Here is a 22,583-nt window from a genome sequence, read left to right on the forward strand (position 1 = left end):
TTCAAAGAAGACACAATGGTTACTTACCATCGTAACTCTTGTTTTTCAAGAGGATTGCCTCATTGGTGCCACTCCCCTACCCCTCTTCCCAACTATTCATTCAGAGTCTTACTATTCATTCTTGAATTACAGGAAGGACTTGGGTGGTGGTTGGGGCTGGGTGTGAGAACACAGACAAGGTGCATTCTCATCCCCAGCAGATACTGCTATTCAAATGCTCCAAGCTCATGTACCCAAGGAGTGTGTCACTTATAGCATGCATCCATGCAGGCAATCCTCCCAGAGAACTACAGTAACCATGGTAAGTAGCTGTTTTCTATGTGCTCACTTCTGCAAGTAAGTGCAGCTTAGTTACTAGGTATTGGGACTTTTTAATATTTAGAACAAAACAAAAACTATTGATAGTTAAAAAAAAGTGTGGTTTTCTCATATTTTGATGGACTATTTCTTTTAATCAAAGAAAATGTGTGTACCCCACAAAAGGGAGTACTCAGTGTCATGGCCTATAACTATCTCTAGTAAAGAACATAGTAAAGTGTCTGCTATCTCAGAGTGGAGCCTGTAATACTTCAGAGTGTCTTACCATATGCGAGCTTTTTGCTCACTTCTAGATGGGAGGAGGGCAAAACATTTGGTCCAGCAAACATCTGGTAGCTCAGGAATGGGAAAAAAAAGTACTGATTGGTTCTGACAGCTGTCTGCTTCACAGCAGTATTTAACCAGAAATATTTGAAACAGATTGATATGAATAATGAAAGATTTTGTGATGTATGACAAAAATAAACTGCACTGCAATTTAACTCATTAACAAAGAAATTGTTTTCCATCTAGAAATTGGGATTTAACCCCCACCCCCTTTCCATGTTGACCCCACTTCGGATATTTTGTTTTTTAATAATCTGATAACAAATAGGACTTTAATCTTCATTTTCCCTGCGATATATTGCAACTGTTCACTGTGAAATAGGTTGAATGGGATGTCATCATCCTTTAACTTTAACAAGTGCTGCTGATGGATGTGGTCCATTTAAATGTACAACAGAGAGCTGAACTAGATAACGAACTTATTATTACTCTCTGAGGATTGTAGTTTAGTCCCAAAGGAGTGCAGTAAGCCAGAGAAAATCCATATCTACTGGCTAAACAATAGCCAGAAGGCTGACTGGAGATATTGATTTACTTTCTAGGCCATTTAGACCTTAATGGTGGAGAAAAGCTGAAGTGCTGTTTACTTTTCTGCCAGAATCGACCAAACAACCAGTCCATTTTTTACAGACTTTGATTGATTTCGCTTAGAGGAATTAGAAGTGATTTATTTTTAAGATGAAAGCAACTCGTAAATATCCCCAAGTACACAAGTTCCCTGAGAGTAAATGTTAAGTGGAAATACCTATTGAGAAATACTTCGTTGCAAATCAATGTGAGCAGGCAATACAGCTCACAAGGAACAGTCAGGTGTCTGACACCTTTCCAAAGAATGGCCAAGACTCTAATTGTATTCCTTGAGACAGAGCGCTTTTGAAAAGTCTCAAGTTTTTCAGACTAATATAAACCTGATTGTCCAGCTGACTTTGAGCCAAATGCACCCTGCTGACTTAGAAAGGGCCTTGGATAGGATAGCAAAAATTGTGTTCAAGGCTAGCATTGAGGAACTTTAATGTTTGATGGATAAAAACAGTAATTTATCACAAAAATGACAGTTGTCCATGATAGTTCAGACTCACATACAGAAAATATGTAACTCTAAGAAAGGAACAATTCAGACAAAAAGTGGGATGAGGTTGAGGACCCAAACATTAACCTAGACAAATTTTAAAAAATTCTCACTGAGCACGAAGTTTGTAAAAGCACTGAATGCTCTTAAGAAGAAAAAAGTGTGGTGATTGTTTCAAGCACTGGAAAAGCTACAGAGAACATGGCTGGCAAGTGAATCAGCTTTATTTAAAAACTGCTAAGTTTATTGTGAACATAGAGGGTATGTAAGAAAAGTCAATGGAAGAAAAAAGTTCTTTGAAGTTTTATTATGGAGCTTGGCATGAATGTTAATATACAAATCTCCTATTTCTATATTAATAGCACACACACAGCCTACAATTTCTACTTAGGAAAGCTTGTAGGAAGCAATTTGTGAATATTCCACCTGCAGTCCATTAAATACTATTTCTTTTCCCAAGAAGCATCTAATATTTCTATTTTCCTGGAAGTGCTCTTGGTTTGTATTTTTCTCACTCCAGTTTTCACTCTTAACTTTCTTTTAAACCATCTTTGCCAATGTGATTTGTCTCTTATTTCCATGTCTGCTATATAACACAAGAGTTTCGCTTACCTGAAGTCTATAGTTAGGATTGGCCACTTCTGAGGCTTAAACATAAGCAAGTTTTGTGAATTATGATGCTTTTAATCTAAGAATTACAGCTGAGATCCTGGTCTGTGTCTGAACTGTTTTAAGCTACTTTCACCATCTCCCCCCCCCCCCCCCCCCACACCCCTCTCTTGCTGATCCTGGGCCCATTCATTTGATGGGCCAATCCCTAACATAATTTAGAGCAGTCCCCTACAGCCATATCTGTCAACTGGGGATTGCCAGAGCACAGACATGCTTCACCCATACTCCTTTTCCCTGTCTATGCCCACATAATCAGTCAGTTGCATTTGTATGGCCTAGAAGCCATTCGAGTAGTTGCTTTCAACAAGAATCCTCCCATCGTCAGCTCTGCTGAGCGTACAGTCCCTTTGCACCCGTGGGCTGGTGCAAAGCACCAGCAGAGAAGCTAAGAATCTGAGTATACATTTCAACCTACTCATCAACCAATCCACCATTAAATGCTAATGGTGGAAGACCCATATTTTTTTTAAAAAAAACCCGCACCTCTCTCACAAAACAATAACAATAGTGCACCCTTGAACACCTGAGAGTAGAAGTACAAACTTTCTACAATTATTTCAAAAGCTTATGGGGAGAGAAATATCTTAGAGCTATTTTAGAGGTTCAGATTATATATACTTATTTCCTTTTGAGCTTTGACTTTTTGAAAGAAGGCCAAACCTGTAAGCTTGCAAGCTAAATTCTATGAGCTTTGTACTCCTATTTTTGCTAGTGGGACAGTTTGCTGCATCTCTCATGTAATTACTGTGGGGCCAGTACTGCAGTAATTTATGTGCTGATAATTTACGCTTTCTTGCTTATCTGCGACTGTTCACTAAGAAGTATGTATGTTAGGAACTGGTATGTGGTTCTATCCTGTGGTGGATAGAGGCTTGTCTAAACAGGAAAGTTGCACCAGAATTACTTAATGTATTTATTTAAACTTATATCGTTAAACTGGTGCAAAAGACTGTGTGGACACTCTAATTTTGGTTTGAATTGTTTGTTTTTGGTTTAGCTTAAGTCAATTAGGAACTGGTTTAACTAAACCAAACAAGTCACTCTTCCACTGAAATAAGGCCCTGATCCTCCCCACTTAAGCATGTGCTTAACTTTGTGTAGTACCATAGTTCCATTCAGGATCAGTGCTTAAGTATGTCCATGCAGCCTTTTGCACTGCTTTAATTATTTCGGTTTAAAAACCAGTTTAAGTTACACCAGTGCATATAAATTTCATATAAATAAACCTTAAATCTCCTAAGCTGGAAAAGAATTAAAAGGTGATTGTGGCCCCATTACCTAATGCATGAGGTCTTTATCAAGTTTAACTCCCGAAGTATCACTGGCTTCAGGGCTAAGTGTGAGACAGCTCATTTTCCTTTTGTCTTGGGAGCTTAAAAAGAGAGACTCACAGTGAGTAAGTATGAGGTTCAAAGAAATTTAAATCCTTTTCTGCAAGTGAAGTTCATTAGGAAAGAAAACAACAGCTGGTATCACAGAGCTGTGATACATTTTAAAAAGCAGGGGTGAAGTAATGATTAGAAATGCAATATGGAGTTACAGTACAAGAAGTAAAACCACAGAGGCACTGAAGAAGACAAATATAATTTAGGTAGAAGCACAGGTCTAATTACTAGGCTTACTTGATAGCTTAGAATTATCTCTCACAAAAGATGGTTCTTCACTAGTACTCTGGCTGCAAAAAGAGTCCCATTAGACACTCAAACTACATTTAGCATTCCTTCAGTATATGATTACCTAAAAGTTAGAAGTATAGTAGCTTTCTAAAAATTGATCTTTGTTTGTATACTTGTGGAAAAGTCCTGAAGAATTCAGTAGAATATAGAATTGTTTCACCAGCCTATTCAATTCCATAGCAGGGAGGTAGTTCCCTATTACATTCTGTAAGGTGGTATAAGACTTCAATGGAAAAGATATCATTTCCTGTGCAATTTATATAGGGCTATTTTTTAGTCATTTCTATGGTACTATAGCAGAGCTTGGGCTTCGGGGTGCATATCCATGCCCCAGTGATCCTGTGATGGCCTTTTAAAACTGGGAGCTCTAGTTTCCGATCATCTGCTTACTCTTAGTCATGTGCCCCACAGGAAATCATTTATAAACCTACCTGGCTTTTAGGCAGAAGAGCAGATACAAGAGACCCAAGCTTGGGGAATGACTTGGAAGATGGCTCTTGCACCTGTCAGGCAGGAGGCCTGAGAGGAGGACATCTGGAGGGAGAAGGAGCTGGCTCGGGTGGAAGCCTCTGCTGGGGAAGGCTGAGAAACCCGGGGGACTAAGAGCTAAGAGAAGACCCTTTGGGGACAATGAGGACTTTTGGGAGATGGTTTTGGTTGAAACAGTGTTACTAAATGAAGAAAGAAAACCCCAGATCAAAGAAACTGTAGCTGGGCAGGTAGATCTGGCCACCATCTTACATGAGCCCCATTGGTTTCATCTCTCACATTCTATAGAGTTTTTTCATAAGGGTAAAAATAGCATTGTCTCTTTAATACTTTCTTAGCCAGAAGGGTTAATGAACGTCCTCACTTTATAGATTGATGATAATTGATAAGCACCAGGGCTCAATTTATATCTTGGATGTGGCATGTCCTATGCATGTACACTCGTAAAGTAAGAGTGTGCTCCCTATGCCTATGCTCTGCATAGCAGTGCAAAGGGGAAAGCAGTCTGCCTCTGTGGGATTTCTATGACTCTTCCCCTTCCCTGTCCCCCGCCAGATGTGTATGTGGGAAGAAGAATGGGTAGAGCGTGATCAGGAAGCTGGCTTGTCCTCCTTTCTCTTTGAACACAGAGGGAGTGTAGGTATCTGGGTGTGATTCCAGTGTGGTGCATTACAGTGACAACTGTGAAATACTAGGTGGCTACATATCTGTTATACCCTCCAAGCCCACCCTACGTAACAACAAAGCAATAGCGAAATGGTGTAGATTGTAGAGGAATTAACAGCGGTGCATGTACAGCTGTGCATATCTAGTGGACAGTTGTTTGAGCATATATTTGTCAACCATCCAACAACTAGATTTTCAAGAGAGAGAATCACTAATAATCATTTAGCTTCATAAAGAGAGAGAGAGAGAAACTGTGGTATTCTGTGCTTTACTCCCTCCTTGTCATTTACCTCATCCTATAAGGTCCATTTAAGTGTGGGAAGTTTTTGAGATTTTTTATTTCAAACAGTGATGTGGTAAAGAGCTGTAGTAGAAGAATTTATTATTTATATAGCCACCATGGACACATATGGTGCTAAGCTTTGGTTTCACTAAGTAAAGACCTTCTGTCATACTGAAGATGCCCAAAATAACTCTGCATGTGGGGAATATTTATATAACAGTATTTTGGGCCACAATTGGCCACACAGTGAGTATTTAAATTACTGCAGAATAAACTATTGCTTAAAATTATTGGGACCCACTACTCAAAGGGGTATCTATTGATAATGTTTGCTTGTTTCTGAACAATCTGTGAAGAAATTCATATGAATTATATGACATACTTTTATATGTAACATGGTTTATTTGTATGCAGTGTTATTGTAGCCATGTCTTTCTAACATGGTTCATTTGTCATTCCTGTAAAGAGTGTTCTGCATCTCAGAAATAGCCAAAACTATGTTCTAGGAAACAGTAAAGCAAAACAACCCATAAATTCCCAGAACATAAGGGTCAGCTCCCACCCCCTTTTGGGAAAACCCACGGGAGGAAGCTAGAGAGGAAGAAAAGCTCTGAGAGGAAGTGAATAAAGCATTGGATTAGGATTCTGGTGATCTTGGTTCAATTTCCAGCCCTGCCTCAGATGCCTTCTGTGATAAATCACTTAATCTCTCTGTGCCTCAGTATGCAATCTGTAAAAGAGGGTTGCGGGTAGTAATTCTTCCTTTCTATCACTCTTTGACTGTTTTGTGTATTTAGACTGTATGACCTTCAAAGCAAGAACTGTCTCTTGCTATGTGTCTGTACAGTGTCCAGCTCAAAGAGGTCCTGATCTTAGCTGGAGCCTCTATGTGCTACCAAACTACAAATACTGAAGAACCGTGACATAGCTGATCTGCAGAGATTTGCTGAAATCAGTGGTTCTCAACCCACGGCCTGTAGGCCACATGCGGCCCAATTAACACATGGCTGTGGCCCAGCTGTGTGGTTTAAAAAAATCTGGATCCTGGATGTCTGTGGTCTGGGTCTCGGCTGCCCAGCTCTGAGTGGTGGGGTGCGGAGACCAGCTGTCTGGCCCCACACCTGGGCCTATACTCCTAGTCCAGTTCTGTGGAGGGGTCTCTGGGCGGGGTGCTGGGCATATGGGTCTCTGTAGGGAGGAACTAGCGGGGGGAAAGGGGTGCGCTGTGGTTCTCAACCTGTGTCCTACATAACACATTGTGGGCTGTATATGTGGCCCACAATGATAAATAGGTTGAGAACCACTGCCTTAAATCATCTTTTCAAGGGGATCAGACCTGGGGGCAATGGAGCTTCAAGGTGATGGACCCTCCCAAACCCACATAACCACACAATCTGCAGAGAAGGACACATTCACTAAGTCCAGTGGTGCAGGACCCATCCACAAGGATACCTGTCCCGTACTCCAGCAACATTTCCCCCTTCCCTCCAATACCTGGCTGCATCACTCCTGCGGAAGTCGTTCACTATTGTCTGAGTTCCCCTGCAGCAGGGCAAGAGGGGACCAAAGGGAATAATGGAGCTCTAAGGGTCTATTAACTCTCAGACAGAATGCTGGGGGTTCTCCTGCTACGTCCCTAGGCCTGCACCAAAGCCCAGCAGAATTCGAGCCCTGTCAAGCTCCAAAGCAGTTTCTGCAGGGATCCTAAAGCAGAGAGATAGTGCCATGGGCAGCCCTCCTCCTCTTCTATACAGGCTGGCGGAGGTACACGTGAGGAGGATGCCCCCTTGTGTATATGGAAGGGGTTCTTTCTAGGTCCTGGAATTTGCTGTAACTGCTTTGTGTCCTTTCAGTAATTTTTCTTTCTTGTTCTGTTTTCTATTTGGAAGGACTGTCAATCCTTTTTAAAGGTGTTTCAGATCTTTTAACCTTTCTTCCCAATTGAACATCACTGGGCTACTTAAATTCATCAATGAGAGTTAAACACGGCTGGGCAGAGGGATGGAATAATGAATTCCATATGGACCTACTTTACAGGGAAGCAGTTCATAAAACTGCTTTATGCATTTTTAATTCTAGAATATAGTGAGTTTCATGCAGCTGCAGCAGCCAGCCACAAGATTCTTCCTATAAACCTGTCCCTAAACCTTTGGAGAACTATAACAATGGTTTCATGAATTTAAGTAGTACTCAGTGTCATATCTGCTTTTACATACCAGGATATTAGGGTGAAAAAAAGGAAAATTGTTTTAGTCCTCTGACATAATTTAAAGATGAAATGTGTAGTTCTGTACCTTGTTCTAAACTATTTGGTCTATTATAACATACACATAGAGGTTTTCAAACAGTGCTTTATTGATTCCCTGGTATAGACAGGCCTGTTAAATGTGAATTAGTTTACAGACTTCATTTTTGTTCATATTAAAAACCTCTTCAGATTAATGAGTCATTGGTACATCAGCATCTGCTCCCAAGACTAGGGAATTGGGAGAGAAAGTAACAGGAAATATCAGGATAAATATATATAAATTGTAAGGCGTAGGAATCTTCGTGGTGGGTAACAGACCCAGAATAGTTAGAGCATTGTATAGTGTGGTAAAGGTGTATGATATAGTTTATAGTAATAAACACAGTAAACGTATTGATTATTGGTGTGTGTGTGTATGTATATATATACACACATTTTCAACCACATTGATCATTGTTTTTAAGGCTGAAATAAATATCTGACTGAAATGAGGAATCCTGGCATTTGCTTCTGAAGGTAACATCACAGATCAGAAAGCCAGTTTGGTTATGTGTGGAGTCTCTGTTAAAATCCTATCATTTAGATACCATACTGCTTTGTCATTACAGGTTTATATGCCAGGTGCTCTAGGTTAATCTCCTATTAACTTATGCCAGTTGAGAGTAACACATCTCTATAATCCTTGGAGAAAGATGTCATCTTTTTTCCCAGTTAAACAACACAATGTGTCATGTTGCATATCAACACAGCACTGGTGTATTCAGAGGTATGACTCCGAAATCGTCAAGCCATCCGGTGACTAGAAAAGTTCCAGTATCCTGCACAACAAATCTTATAATGATTGACCCATGTTGCTTATCTATTAAAATACCTACTTTCTGAATAGTATTTTAGGATAAAATTCATTCCTACGTAGAGGCCAGCATTGGTCCTATCCACCACTTAAGTCTCTCAGACTATAGGATGAGCAGAATATGTGGGAAGCCTCATAAGTAAGACAGAGGGTAACAGTTGGGTTTCAGATATGGCTAGTGATAGAAGGAATGGGATGGGAGGAGGTCACAGGTGGCAGCGTGCTTTTTGAGGAGGAATAGGCAACTCAGAGTAAAATAACAAAAGAGGAAATACATATGGGACCAAGAAGCTATTGGAGTTAGCAAAGTGATGGAGAGGAAGATCATGGTTGGGTGTGAGAACAAGCATGGAGGCAGAGCCTCCTCCATCAGTAAGGAGGTTGAAAATGGATGTTAATTGGTGATATATGGAGGTGTGGATCACAGGAACAGAAGGGAGATGGGCAGAGAGCTGGAAAAAGTGGGAAGATGACAGGGTTGTGCATAGTATAGCAGGGATTGTCAAAGAGCAGAATATACAAATGCAGGTTACAGAACAAAATAAATTGCAATGTAAGATAGTTATGGAGTGAAATACTGATAAATTGCTGAAAAAGCAGCTGTGGGACTACTTAGTGATAGCATAAGTCAATGGCATAATCTTTTTGAATGGCATAGCCATTTTTATATGGTAAATTTACATCTGATCATCTATAATATAGTTGTGATCATATGGATGCCTTAGACTGATTTGGCTGTGCAAATCTAGTTTGCAGCTGTCCCTGCATAGTGCTTAGGAATTTAGCTATGTATCTGTACAATCTATGCTTATACTGTAGGAGATTAACACTGATTTGCCATAAGTGTAGTTGGTAAATGGGAAAGAAAAAGTTGGCAAAGAGGTACCTATTAAAATCTTGCCAGACACCCATAAATCTTTTATGGATGTGCATCTCCACTGGCTATTTCCTTACCTTTGCATATGATTCATTATAAAAAGGAGAACAGGAATTATATGATTGTTAATACAGAACTGGAAAGAAGAACATTAGAAAAAGTCATACAATCTTATTAATATATATTATGTGCTACAATGAAATCATTTTACCTAAGTATAAAATTACCTAGATAATAGATCTATGAACAATGAGAAAAGATGGAAAATATGTTGTCTATTGAACACTGCTATAAGAAAGTCAGGACTATTTAAAAAAAAATCCTTAACATTTATACGTATGAAATGACCAAATATTGATTAATTTTTAGCAGCTGAAGAGTATTTGTTTTTTTATTGAAATAAAAATGACCACTTAAGTCATTTTACCAAAAATATAAAACACAATAGTTGTGTCATACAGTGTTAGCTGTAGGTTTTATATTACTTATTTATCCATGTATGTATTTTAATTTATCAGATCCAGTCACTCGGGTAGCCCGATCCCAAACCTGCAACACCTTAAACTGCAGCTGGAAAGCGTTTGCAGAATCTTGAGTACATTCAGATGTTTGAGGCCCTCGGCATTTCCCATAACCTTCACGTTTGGGGATGGAAGGTTTTGCAGCTGCTTAGGTTTCAGAATTTTCTTCTTCTTTGGGTTAGGGGCCAGCACTACAGTTTCTGGATGGGTGGTGTTAATGTTCACAATAGATATCATAAAATAAAAATACAGTGAGATGTAAGAGGCCAAATTCTGATAAGTCAGCGGAATTGCATGAGGTGCATACGCACGTAGATTATCACTTGGTAACAAATTTTCCAAAAAAATATAAAATTAAAGATTGCCCGTAGTTTTTTACAATCTCTTTTTATATTCCCTCATGCTTTATGGTCGAAGTGAATTACTATCTGCCTGAAGTTAGGGAAAAACTTCTCTTATAGTCAAATTATTCCGTAACTGTCCACTAGAGAGATTCTTGGACTTTCCTCTGAAGCCTCTGGTACTGGACGCTGTTAAGTACAGAATATTGGGATACATTATCACTGGTTTGCTGCAGTATGGCAATTTCTATATTCCCATGTTAATTTTTAATGTTTTACTCTCACTTTTCAGACCTTAAAGACAAACCAAACCAAAACAAAAATTCTTCATACTTCAGTCTTTTCAGTTAATTTTTCTTCATTCTTCAGTCTTTTCAGTTAATTTTTCCCTCCTCTTTAACTTCCCTGGTTCAGCCTTTTCTTTGTTTTCTCTCTGTAATATGATATAAATTGTGTACATTTATTTTCAAAAAGAAAAGGAGTACTTGTGGCACCTTAGAGACTAAACAATTTATGAAGTGAGCTGTAGCTCACGAAAGCTTATGCTCAAATAAATTGGTTAGTCTCTAAGGTGCCACAAGTACTCCTTTTCTTTTTACATTTATTTTGGAGTTCTTATCTCTTACTGATATTCACCTCTTTCCCTCACTCTGGCCTCCACTTTTTCACCACAATTCTCCGCCATAGCTCTACTTCTCTCAAGTAGGTGTCTCGTTTATGGAAATTTGCCACTTCATATCCTCTTGCTCTTTGCCGGGCTCTCTGTCTCATTCTCAGTCTCCCTCACATCTCTGGCTCTTTATTCTAGTCTCATTGCCCAGCCAGCCCTACTTCTCCTCACACACAACAGCTCTTCATCAGATCTGTCTCCTCTTCCCCTCACCTCCTCTGCCTGCCCCCTCAGGTTCTAAGCTCCAGTTTCCTTGCACAACCAGTCCAGGTCTCCCAGGAGCTCATCATCCAATCTCCATTTCTGCCTCTGGCTTCCAGTCTCCTTACCCAGCTGGTCCCAGTCTCCCTCATGTGCCAACTTCCAGTCCCAATTTCCTTCTCCCCCCTGCTACCTTCCAGTACAAGTTTCATAGAATCATAGAATATCAGGGTTGGAAGGGACCCCAGAAGGTCCTCTAGTCCAACCCCCTGCTCGAAGCAGGACCAATTCCCAGTTAAATCATCCCAGCCAGGGCTTTGTCAAGCCTGACCTTAAAAACCTCTAAGGAAGGAGATTCTACCACCTCCCTAGGTAACGCATTCCAGTGTTTCACCACCCTCATAGTGAAAAAGTTTTTCCTAATATCCAATCTAAACCTCCCCCACTGCAACTTGAGACCATTTCTCCTCGTTCTGTCATCTGCTACCATTGATAACAGTCTAGAGCCATCCTCTTTGGAACCCCATTTCAGGTAGTTGAAAGCAGCTATCAAATCCCCCCTCATTCTTCTCTTCTGCAGACTAAACAATCCCAGCTCCCTCAGCCTCTCCTCATAACTCATGTGTTCTAGACCCCTAATCATTTTTGTTGCCCTTCGCTGGACTCTCTCCAATTTATCCACATCCTTCTTGTAGTGTGGGGCCCAAAACTGGACACAGTACTCCAGTTGAGGCCTCACCAATGTCGAATAGAGGGGAACGATCACGTCCCTCGATCTGCTCGCTATGCCCCTACTTATACATCCCAAAATGCCATTGGCCTTCTTGGCAACAAGGGCACACTGCTGACTCATATCCAGCTTCTCATCCACTGTCACCCCTAGGTCCTTTTCCGCAGAACTGCTGCCTAGCCATTCGGCCCCTAGTCTGTAGCGGTGCATTGGATTCTTCTGTCCTAAGTGCAGGACCCTGCACTTATCCTTATTGAACCTCATCAGATTTCTTTTGGCCCAATCCTCCAATTTGTCTAGGTCCTTCTGTATCCTATCCCTCCCCTCCAGCGTATCTACCACTCCTCCCAGTTTAGTATCATCCGCAAATTTGCTGAGAGTGCAATCTACACCATCCTCCAGATCATTTATGAAGATATTGAACAAAACCGGCCCCAGGACCGACCCCTGGGGCACTCCACTTGACACCGGCTGCCAACTAGACATAGACAAGTTTCTGACCCGCCTCCTCCCCCTCTTTGTTCTTGTTTACTCTGCCACCTTCCACTTCAGTAGCTCTTGTTCCCTCTGCATTTGAATCAGAAAAATTCCTCCCTCAGACTGCCTGGCCCCAGCAGAGGGACCACTGAGAGCTCATGACAGAGAGTCTCCCTCCTCTCAGTTCAGGTTCCTTGATTGGCGTTGGTCACAGCATCCCAGAGCTTTAATTTCAAGAAAAGTCCTGTTCAGCCCTGGGCTCAGTGTAGGTGGAATCTTCAGGGAGTATACCTGCGAAAAGGTAAGCAATTTCTACTGAGCATGTGCAAACTGCAATTTTTCAGATGCTTATAACTTGGTCAAATTTGGAGTGGATTTTCATGGAGATGGCAAAAGACACATTCCTGCCACAAAGACAACTGCTGTGACAAATTTGAAGCCCCTGCTCCAAAGAAAGATACTATAGCTTTTCAAGGAGAAAGTCTTCAGAATTTTTTAACATGGGTAAAATGTGTCTTGTCCCAAGCCTCACTGGCAGAAGCTGAACCATTTTATCTGAAATAAAAAACAAAACAAAACAATACTAGCCTGAGGCAGACACCCAGTATGGAAAATTTCAGTCCAAATGGTTAAAGTTGGGCAAAGTTGTAAGCAACTAAAAATAGGGTCTTATAATGGGAATTCTTAGGCAACCTTAATAATAGGCAAGGCTAATAGCCTTGTGTATAATACTTTTTAGGTCAGAGAATGGGGTTTTTGTATTTTTTTTTTAATTTGAAGATATACTTTGTCATTGGCTGACCCCTTTTTATGAACACAATTAATGTATTAATCCATTTTGTTTGACTGATTGCATAATGAGATGCAGTGCATGTGCTCTTCTGGTGTATAATAAAACATGTATTATTTCCATATTTAGATATAGGGCTATTTTCCCAATAATATGCCTTGTAATTTCCTAATCAGAAAGGTTACATAAAATAATTTTAGCAATTGGGGGTTTCTAATTAACTGATAATAATGCAAAGCTGTAGCATAGCCAGCTTAAGCAAACTCACTAGATTCTTGGATGAAAATAGTGCTCTGTGCTTTTTTCTTTTTTAATTAAGTGAATGTAGCTCTTGTGCAAGGTGTTGGCTTGGGAGAACTAGAGACAAAAGTCTGCGATTTATCTCCAGTACAAGAATAGTACAGGTGATGTCAGTGCGAGCTTTCCCATGCTGTGCAGCCAACTTGTTTCAAACATGTTTTAGAAGATGGTCCCACTTATCACACCATGTTCCAGTACTAGGGTATGTCTATGCTTAAAATGCTCCAGCAGCACAGCTGCAGCGCTTCAGCTGTGCCACAGGAGCACTTCAATTGTAGACACTCACTAAAGTGACGAGAGAGGTTCTCCCATCACTGTAGTTAATCCATCTTCCTGTGAGGTGATAGCTAGATTGACAGAAGAATTCATACATTGACCTATTGTTGTCTACACCAGAGATTAGGCTGGCATAGCTATGTCTCTTAAGGGTGTTCACCAGCCGCGAGGCTACAAGGAACAAAGGCGAGAAAGGGCTTGACTACGTGGGGAAACTAAAGGCTGTTCTATACTAGAAAATTACATCAACCCAGCTATGTTGCTCAAGGGTGTGGAAAATCCACAACCGAGTGACATTGTTAAACCAACCTAAGTCCCCATTGTGGCTCACAAAAGGCATCCCTACGTCACAGGGGTGTTGTGAGGAGAAATACATTAAAGATTGTTAAGCGTTTTGAGAGCCACTGATAAAAAGTGCTATGTAAGAGACAGGTATTATTTTGAGGATATTATTATCTATCATTTGTGCTTACAATCAAGGGTACCAAATAGGGGCTCTTTTGAAAATCTAGCCATATAGCTATTTCTGAAAATACTGTCACCTGAAATAGTTTCATACTGCTTGTTAGAGTTGCTCTGTGAAGCATGTCTCTGTTCTCACAGACAGAGCAGATTGACATTTAATGTAGAGTTCAGTGCTGAAAATTGTTTTCCAAGACTTTCAAATCATCCGTGTAAAAGCCCTTTTTGAAAAAGGTTACACTGTTTTACAGCAATATGTCAGCTCGCTCTCCTTATAGTTTGGTATCTTGGAGTAGATCTCTACACCCTATTCCAGACTCTAGTAGGGACACTCTTGTGTCACTCCCCTGGTGCACCAGGCAGGATTCTGTCTAACGCTTTTATCAGCAGGTTTCTGGGAATAACAACTAATGTAGTATCCCTCCACATTGCCTTTAATTGGCTGTCACTTTCTACCGAGCTGGTCGGGTGAGAGCAACACTATAGCTGGCAGATTTTATAACTTGATCTATCTATATCCACCTTCTGACTTTTGCACTGATGCAGGATTAGCCAAATTCTAGTTCAAAGTGCAGTGTACTGTGTTTGTACCAAAGAATGACAATTACAGCTGAATGCACTATATTCATGTCTGATTCTTAAATGTGAATAATGAAGTCTAACTTGGGTTTTGGGTTTTTTTTTAGAAGGATAGTTTCTCTTTTTGTCACAGAATAATTAAAGTTTCACTCTGGTTATACAAAACTGCTTTTAATTATATGAAGTGGTATTACTGATGTACTGATTATATTTAACACTGTACAATAAAACTATTAAAATAGAAGTGCGAGCTTCATTATACATTTGGGAGGCTACACAGGTGTAATGTCCCCACAGGTTTCATGCTATCCTGTATATTTTCAATATAGATTTTCATCTGCTTTTATTTTACCCTAGAATCCAGTAATTAACTTCAAAATGCAAATTCCATGCCCCATTTTACGTGTCAGCTGTCAAACAGCAAAATATCTGAGGAGATATTAGGGCAGGAATTTTGATTTTCTTTCAATATCTTATTTGTGATAATGAACTAGAATCACTCAAGTGGCTTGGGACAGACTTAATTCTTGTCTTACCTCTGTTTCATCCTGAGGATCTCCGCTACTTCCATATGCTAGAATTCTGTGGAATAGGGATTTGAACTCTAAACCACCAGAGTGTAAGACATGAAATAAGAATCAGTAAATTTTCTGAGGCATGTCACTGGTTAAGTGACAAAAAAAATTCTGATTGTCACTAAAATAGAAAAGTCAAAGGAACATTTGAACCTGTCAGTTCCACTCATTCCTGTTATCGCTTTAGGGGATATCATACAACTTGACACCAACATTTAAGCTTTGAAAATTACGAGCTCATCTATTTCAAATGGGATGGCACACGTTCCCAAGCCTTTGCCATTACTTATGATGGGAGACAGGATGATCACTTTTTTGTTCAGATATTGATATTGCATAAGCTGCTTCTTCTTCTTCTTCTCCTTTTTTTTTTCCTGTTTCAGAATGAAGAACAAATTTTGGTATTTTGAATTTGGCACTTCAGAAACTTTCTCGGCCACCTGCAAGAAGCTGCACGAATCTGTAGAAATAGAAGTAAGGAACTAATTAGTGCATGTTACGTTATAAAATGTTTCTGGTTTGACTCGAATGCAGGGGGTGGTGGGGTGGGGAGGGCAGTGCAGAGTGCCCAGATGCAATAAGACAAAGGAATGCACAAGGTTTTGACCTCAGATCCCAAAATATTATTTTTGTCAAGTCTATTTGTGGTGTGGGACAAAGTTCAGTTTGATGATTAGTGAGGTCTTAATACAGTAGAAGAGGGCAAGAGGGGAACTATAACATTAGAAATCAATAGGGAAGTTACTGTCTCTGGGTCAGATAGAAAAATGAAAGATTGTCAGAGGGAGGGAGAATTGCTGCAGCATTAAAATAAAAAATCTTATTATTTCTAGGTCCCAAGTTTTTGTAACCTTTAAAACTCAATTCACTAAAATTGTACTTGCTTTCCTGGATAAAGGTTAAAGAATACATTTTTTTTTAATCATTCCCCTTCATTAACTACTTTTTCCTCTTTGCACAAGGGGCCATCTTACCATTATACATCCAAGGTTATCTGAAAAGGCACCCTTGATAGATGTGGACAGAATAGGCATTAAAAATGTTAGATCAGGGAGTTTCGATAGTCTATGGTGTAAGTGACTGATGGGGGCTGTTAGTCACATTACAAAAGTAAGGTGAAAAAATATAATATAATTAGAAATATAAACCTGAGGATGTAAGTTATAATAATTCAAACATTCCTCAAGAGGATTGAGCCCCTTTTCTATTCTGATAATAATGGCAAAGGGCCCAGACTCGCTTTTTGCGAAGTCAATGAGATGTTTTGCCACTGATGGTAGGATGTGTGGGCCCAAAATGTGTAATGAAAGGTTATTAGGGCCTGATCCAAAGCCTGCTGAAGTGAATTGAAAGACTCCCATTGACTTGATTTGAATGGGCTTTGAATACTAGGACATTATCTACACCTAAAACTTAGGTCAACCTAGCTATGGTGCTCATGGGTGTGAAATTTCATACCGCTGAGACACATAGTTAAGCTGATCTCAGCCCTGGTATAGATACCACTAGGTTGACAGAATAATATTTCTGTTGATCTAGTTACCACCTCTTGGTAAATTTATTACAGTGATGGTAAAGTCCTTTCCATCACTGTAGCAAATGTCTACAGGACACCACCAAAGATTAAGACTGAATTTCTGAGGCTTACGAGGCCTGGGACTTGCTTAGTTTGTTGTTAGGTTGAAAGGCAGATTTTTTGCTTGTGAAAGTTTTTTTGCTTCAGAAAAATAAATTGGATGTTACTGCCAAATTGCCATTTCTCCTGAAATTAGGAGTATTTATATCTTGCTCTTGAAGCGGATATTTTATACCTAATTTTGATTTTTAAGGAAGTGCTTCATATTCAGTTCTAAATACAATTAACTTGAGAAACATTTTCCTAAATATTTGGGGAACTGACTGGCAGGTTTGATTTTTAAATGTGGGTCTTGGTATCTAAATCTCAGATATACTGTAATTTAGCAGAATATAAAGCACAGGAGCAGGTTTTTGTCCAATGAACAACTTTCCACCCAGCCATTACATGAGCTCTGTGCCTAGTAAGAGTTGATCTCCTTAAACACAGAAGCTATATAGGTGATCATATATTTTTACATCCCACATATTCAAAGTTAAATGAATTTCCATCCAGTCTCAAAATGGTGGTAAATTGGAGTCTTTAAATTATTATTATTAAATTCAAGACATTAGAGTTTCATTATATTGTGTGTGCTTGTTTTTATTCACTTACTGCATGATGGTTAATATCATTAATGCTCAAGAGAGGTACCTGAGCAAATCAAATAGAAATGGACTCCTTAAAATTGGGTAGTGGGAATAAATTATGCACAGCTATTACCTTGAAAAATAGGTTTCTCTTACACTAATAATACCTAACCGTGTATTTGTATTTTCTTCTGTTTTGTTCTTATATTATAAGCATTTATGTTACAATGTGTTTTCATCTGGTTTGTTACCTGCTGCCCTTTGCTCAAGGATCTCACTGCAAATGAGACCTTGATGAATAATACCACATTTCACTTTGTGAATAAAACACACAAAGAGTGCATTTGCTACAGAGCCAAATGTTGCGTGAACAAAGCCCACGAAGATTAAGGATGTGTATTTCTGAGCTGGGAGAATGTAATCAGGCATTTTACAGGCAAATATTAGTTCATCCTTATATTTGGTTTCTAACTTAATTAAGCCTGGCCTTCCTAATTTGCACTCTGATTTCTTAAGTCCTGTACTTTCTTTTCTGTACAAGATGAATAGTACATTTTAAACCTCAAATTTGTACATGAAAATCCATGTGAAGGTGACAGGAAAAGTAAGTAGTTCAGGAAAACAGCACATGTTCAAGCGCTGTCCTGAATAGGAATACTTTTCTGAATCGGGGCCCCAAAAGACAAGTCTTCTAAATGAGAAGGAAAGCAATTTTATGGAGGAAAATGGCAATCTGTAAAATTAGTTTTCTTTCCTTTGTAATTTGAGTCGTTACCAAAATTAGACTTAAACCTTTATAGTGTGTCCTGGGCTATCAGCTTCTCCTCCATAAATACCTTTTTATATAAAAATGAGCAAGATTAAGTGACAGTATGGTGTGGCACAGTATTGCACTTATTCAGATTCTATAGCCTTCATTCTCAGTTCTTTTCAGTAAACTAAATCACACTTGATAGCTTCACTCTAAGACAGATCTAAAATGTTCCAGGCTAATGAATGTAATAGAAAAGCTAACACAGAAAATTGGACTGCATCCAAGAATGGACCCAAAAGGAACCAGAAAAAAACTACTATTTTCTAGTTGATCTAGACAAGATATACATCTAAAAAGCATGCTGTTATATTAACAATACCTTTACATTATATGAAACAGAAAAAATAGGAACAGAATACAAATGTGATCTGTTACTTTAGAATATGAATGTATTAGGGCAACAAAAAGCTACCTATAGAGCAAACTCCTTCTCTGTGTATGAACAAAAGAAATCCTTCTTTACTAATTCCAAAAGTAACTCATCACAGTGGGATTCTGAGGCCTAGTCAAATAATTGTCTTCGTGTACTACCTGCTGTGTTCAATATTGAGTGAAAATGGAAGTGAGGCCCCTGCACCATCTTATTTTACAATTCTTCTTTTATTTAAATAATTCCAGTCGGTTTGGGGGACGCCAGACCTTTATAAATTAACAGCAGGGAAATACCAAAGGTGTCAGATTGCATATTTATCATCTTTTTCGTGTAATACTTAAATATGTATTAAGAAGTGACTGACATAAATTAGGCAGATTTCAGAAGCCACAGGCCGTGGCTTGTAGAGGACCCCCTTCTGCTTGACATTTCATCCTTGTCAAAGATCAAATTATTTTAATTTAGGCTGCAAATTATAAGGAATGAAGACTTCTTTGTGGGAATTCCCTGTGGTAATCTGACTTTTGTTGTTACTGCTGCTTGTCAGTGTGCAAAAGATATAATATGCATGCAAATAAGGTTAAAAAATATGTACTATCTAATTATCCAGCCAGTACATTCCACTTGAAGACAGTGGGAGGCCTGACACACAGTATGTGTTTGATTCATTGAGGCCTGCAGGGTATTTACACAAGATTACTTTTAATTATGAAATTAATATCTGTTTATCTAGAATGTGTAGCAGTAAGTAAGTATACACATGAGCAGAATTTTTTAGTAAAATAAATCTTTATCTTTAATACATATAAAATATAGAAAAACCATGAGTTTTCTTCCAAAATGACACTGAAGACACTCATCACCTTTTTTTGAAAGTCAATAAAAATGTGCCATTTCTGTTATACTTGTTTCCACAACTGCCAAGTCATTTCAAGACGTCATTGCATCTTACCAGCTTCCCTCACTGAATATTTTACGTGGCTTTAAACTTTTTAATTTTGTGTGAGAAAATATAGAAAGGAAGCCTTTCTATTGTGATTGCTCTTGTCTCTTCTCTAGATTTGTAATATTGTTAAAAGCATTTGAAAGAGACAGAGGGGTATACGCTAAGTATGGTTTGGTTTTGTGCTTTGGGTGAGTTACAGGATAAGTGAACAATTGGGGCAGGGATGATCATAATTATATGTAGCGGGTTCTTTTTCTTGGTAAAAGCCTTAATAAAGGCTTAATGTTAAGCAGAGAAAGAAAATGACAGTGGCCTGTAGAGCAGTGAGCTACCAGATGTCAATGAACTCTCACTGAACCATATATTTTTTTTCTAGATTTCTTCCTGGTAATTATATATTGGCATTCCAAATTCAGGCCATAATCCTGCATTTAAAATGTAGAAGTGGGTCCCTGTAGCTATGCAGAACCCCACTGAAAGGGCTTGATGAAAGTGCAGGCATCCCCTAGCATACTGTAAATTACAGAACCAGGACCTAACATATTCATCCAATATATAATAAAGCATGTGGTTATGCCAGGATGTGTTGTGAGGCATGAGGCTAGTGTGCAAATAACTTCAGCCAATATGGGAATGTGGATCCTGGGGACTTTGGATGACTCAATGAATTAATAAATGGATATGAAGCCTTTGCCCTGGTAATGGGTGCAAATATAATCCAAGTTGTAGTAACCAAAAGTTGGTTGTTTTCTATCCGATTGCTGTTCAGTTCCTTGCTGTAGATGGAATGGGTTAGTGGTCTCGGTCTGGTTCCTAAGGGAATATGTGTCTGTATTGGAAAACCAGCACTACATTGTATGTGTATTGGAAGTCTCGGCTGAGAGGCCAAGGACTGAATGAGCACAGAAACTAAATTATCTTCACACCCCTCAATGTACCTCATCTTTAGGAAATGTAAATAGGACAGTGTGTAGTGAATCCTGTTCTAAATAGGTTTCCTGTTCTCTGGATAGGGGGAGTTTTCTGTTTAGGACTTTCCATCTGGCATCTGTCATGAGCACTAACTTTCCTAAAGAGATAGCAAAGAAGCCAAAGTGGGACTCCTTATATCACTTTCAAGGAAAGCTATTATATTATTGAAGAAACTGATTTTTAAAGCAGAATAGAAGTTTCCTTATGGCTCTACTGGTAGCACTTTGCTCCTGGCCAAGAAGATCTTTGGTTTATCTCCAACATGGGCTCATACCCAATGATTTGACTGCTGTATAGTGCTAAGCAGGTGTGTGCTATTCGTCTGTCAGATGTGGTGATAAATTTAAGTCCTCTAGAACAGCGGTTCTCAAACTTTAGCAACCCAAAGACCCCCATTTTGATTTTAAAAATTTGGGGACCCCCCAAGTCTTCCCCCACTCAGCCCCAGGCCCTCACCCCACCCCACTTTCTGAAGGCCTTACCCCACCTCTTCCCACTCCACCCCTGTCCCTCCTCTTCCCTGCCTCTTTCCACCCCATCCCAGCTACTCCCCTTCCCTCCCAGCACTTCCTGCATGCTGCTGAACAGCTGTTCCCTGGCATGCAGAAGGCGCTGGGACGGATGGGGAGGAGGTGAGGGAGGAAAAGGGAAGAGTTGATCAGGTGGGCCCGCAGACCCCAGTTTCAGAAACATTGCTCTAAAGGTTAATTTAAATTTTAAAAGTAAATTAATGTTCAGAAAAGGGTTTTGATTACCAGCAGTGGAGGTGTCAGAAACTCCATGAAGTCTACGCAGGGACTTCCACTGTTGCTACTGATCTTACATGGAAAGTGCTCAGATACTATGGTGCTGGGCAGCAGTATAAAACCCTAAAATAGAAAAAGTGTTTCTCTGGCACAGACAGATTATTGTGAAGGTAGTTTTTGCCATATGGATATTTGTCCAATAAGAGCTGTAGTGAGATCATGAACACATTTCACATCAGTCAATGCATAACCATCAGATAACAACCTTTCATTGCCAAATAGTTCCATGTTTAAGCAAGCAACCTGGGGATGAATAGTAATCATATCCACATTCCGCCTTCTGAACCAGGACCTTGTACTCTTCTTCCCAGCTCATAGTTCCTTTCCAGGTATGATATATATATTTTAGTATTAAACAGGAGTATGTATTTGACAGTAGGAGGAATGATGAAGGAAAAAAAACTGGTAGGTAGAACATTCTGATTTCTCTTTCTGTCTTACTGCTTTCTCTCTTTATTTCTTTGTTTCCTTTGCTAATCAGTGTGATGGAATTCAGCTAGACTTAATCAATATTTCTCTGGAAGGAATTGCCATTCTGAACATTCCAAGCATGCACGGTGGATCAAATCTTTGGGGAGAGACGAAGAAAAGACGTAGCCATCGTCGAACTGAAAAGAAGAGGTTGGATAAAAGAACCACTGTCACAGATGCTAAGGAATTGAAGGTTGCATGTCAAGGTAATCTTCAGATTAAAATGAGTAGCTGGTTCTAGACAGTCAAATAACTTATAAAACTATAATGCTATATTCCTCCTTATCGAAACTAAGTGTGGCTTAAAAAAACGAAACACACACACAAACACAAAATGCTGCAGCAGTGCACTGGCATAAACACATCTACACTGATAATTGCGATCTGTGTACAAACCTAGATAGGACGTCACATGTGAAGCAGACTAAACAACAACATGGAGCACTGCTGTTCTATTCTGTAGAAAAAGTGCTTAATGCTACAGAAGCCAGATAAAAGCTACTCATGAATAACACTCTACATACAATTTGGTTTCAGGGACAGACATGCCCCTATTCTGACAGAATTTGTCCTCCATAGCCATGGAGCTTGTCTCA

General features: G+C 39.4%; 1 protein-coding gene across 10 annotated transcripts in view; it reads left to right on the forward strand.

The window, feature by feature from the left end:
• The window catches only part of DGKB (diacylglycerol kinase beta), a 521,988-nt gene that overhangs the window by 400,484 nt on the left and 98,921 nt on the right, over positions 1-22,583 (forward strand). For all 10 annotated transcript variants that reach the window (XM_048838274.2, XM_048838272.2, XM_075125825.1 and 7 more), the window contains 2 exons: positions 15,784-15,874; positions 21,998-22,193. In XM_048838274.2, coding sequence (XP_048694231.2) covers positions 15,784-15,874; positions 21,998-22,193 — 287 coding nt within the window. The remainder of the gene's footprint in view (positions 1-15,783; positions 15,875-21,997; positions 22,194-22,583) is intronic.

This window comes from Caretta caretta, chromosome 2 (assembly GCF_965140235.1).
Source record: "Caretta caretta isolate rCarCar2 chromosome 2, rCarCar1.hap1, whole genome shotgun sequence".
Lineage (NCBI taxonomy): Eukaryota > Metazoa > Chordata > Testudines > Cheloniidae > Caretta > Caretta caretta.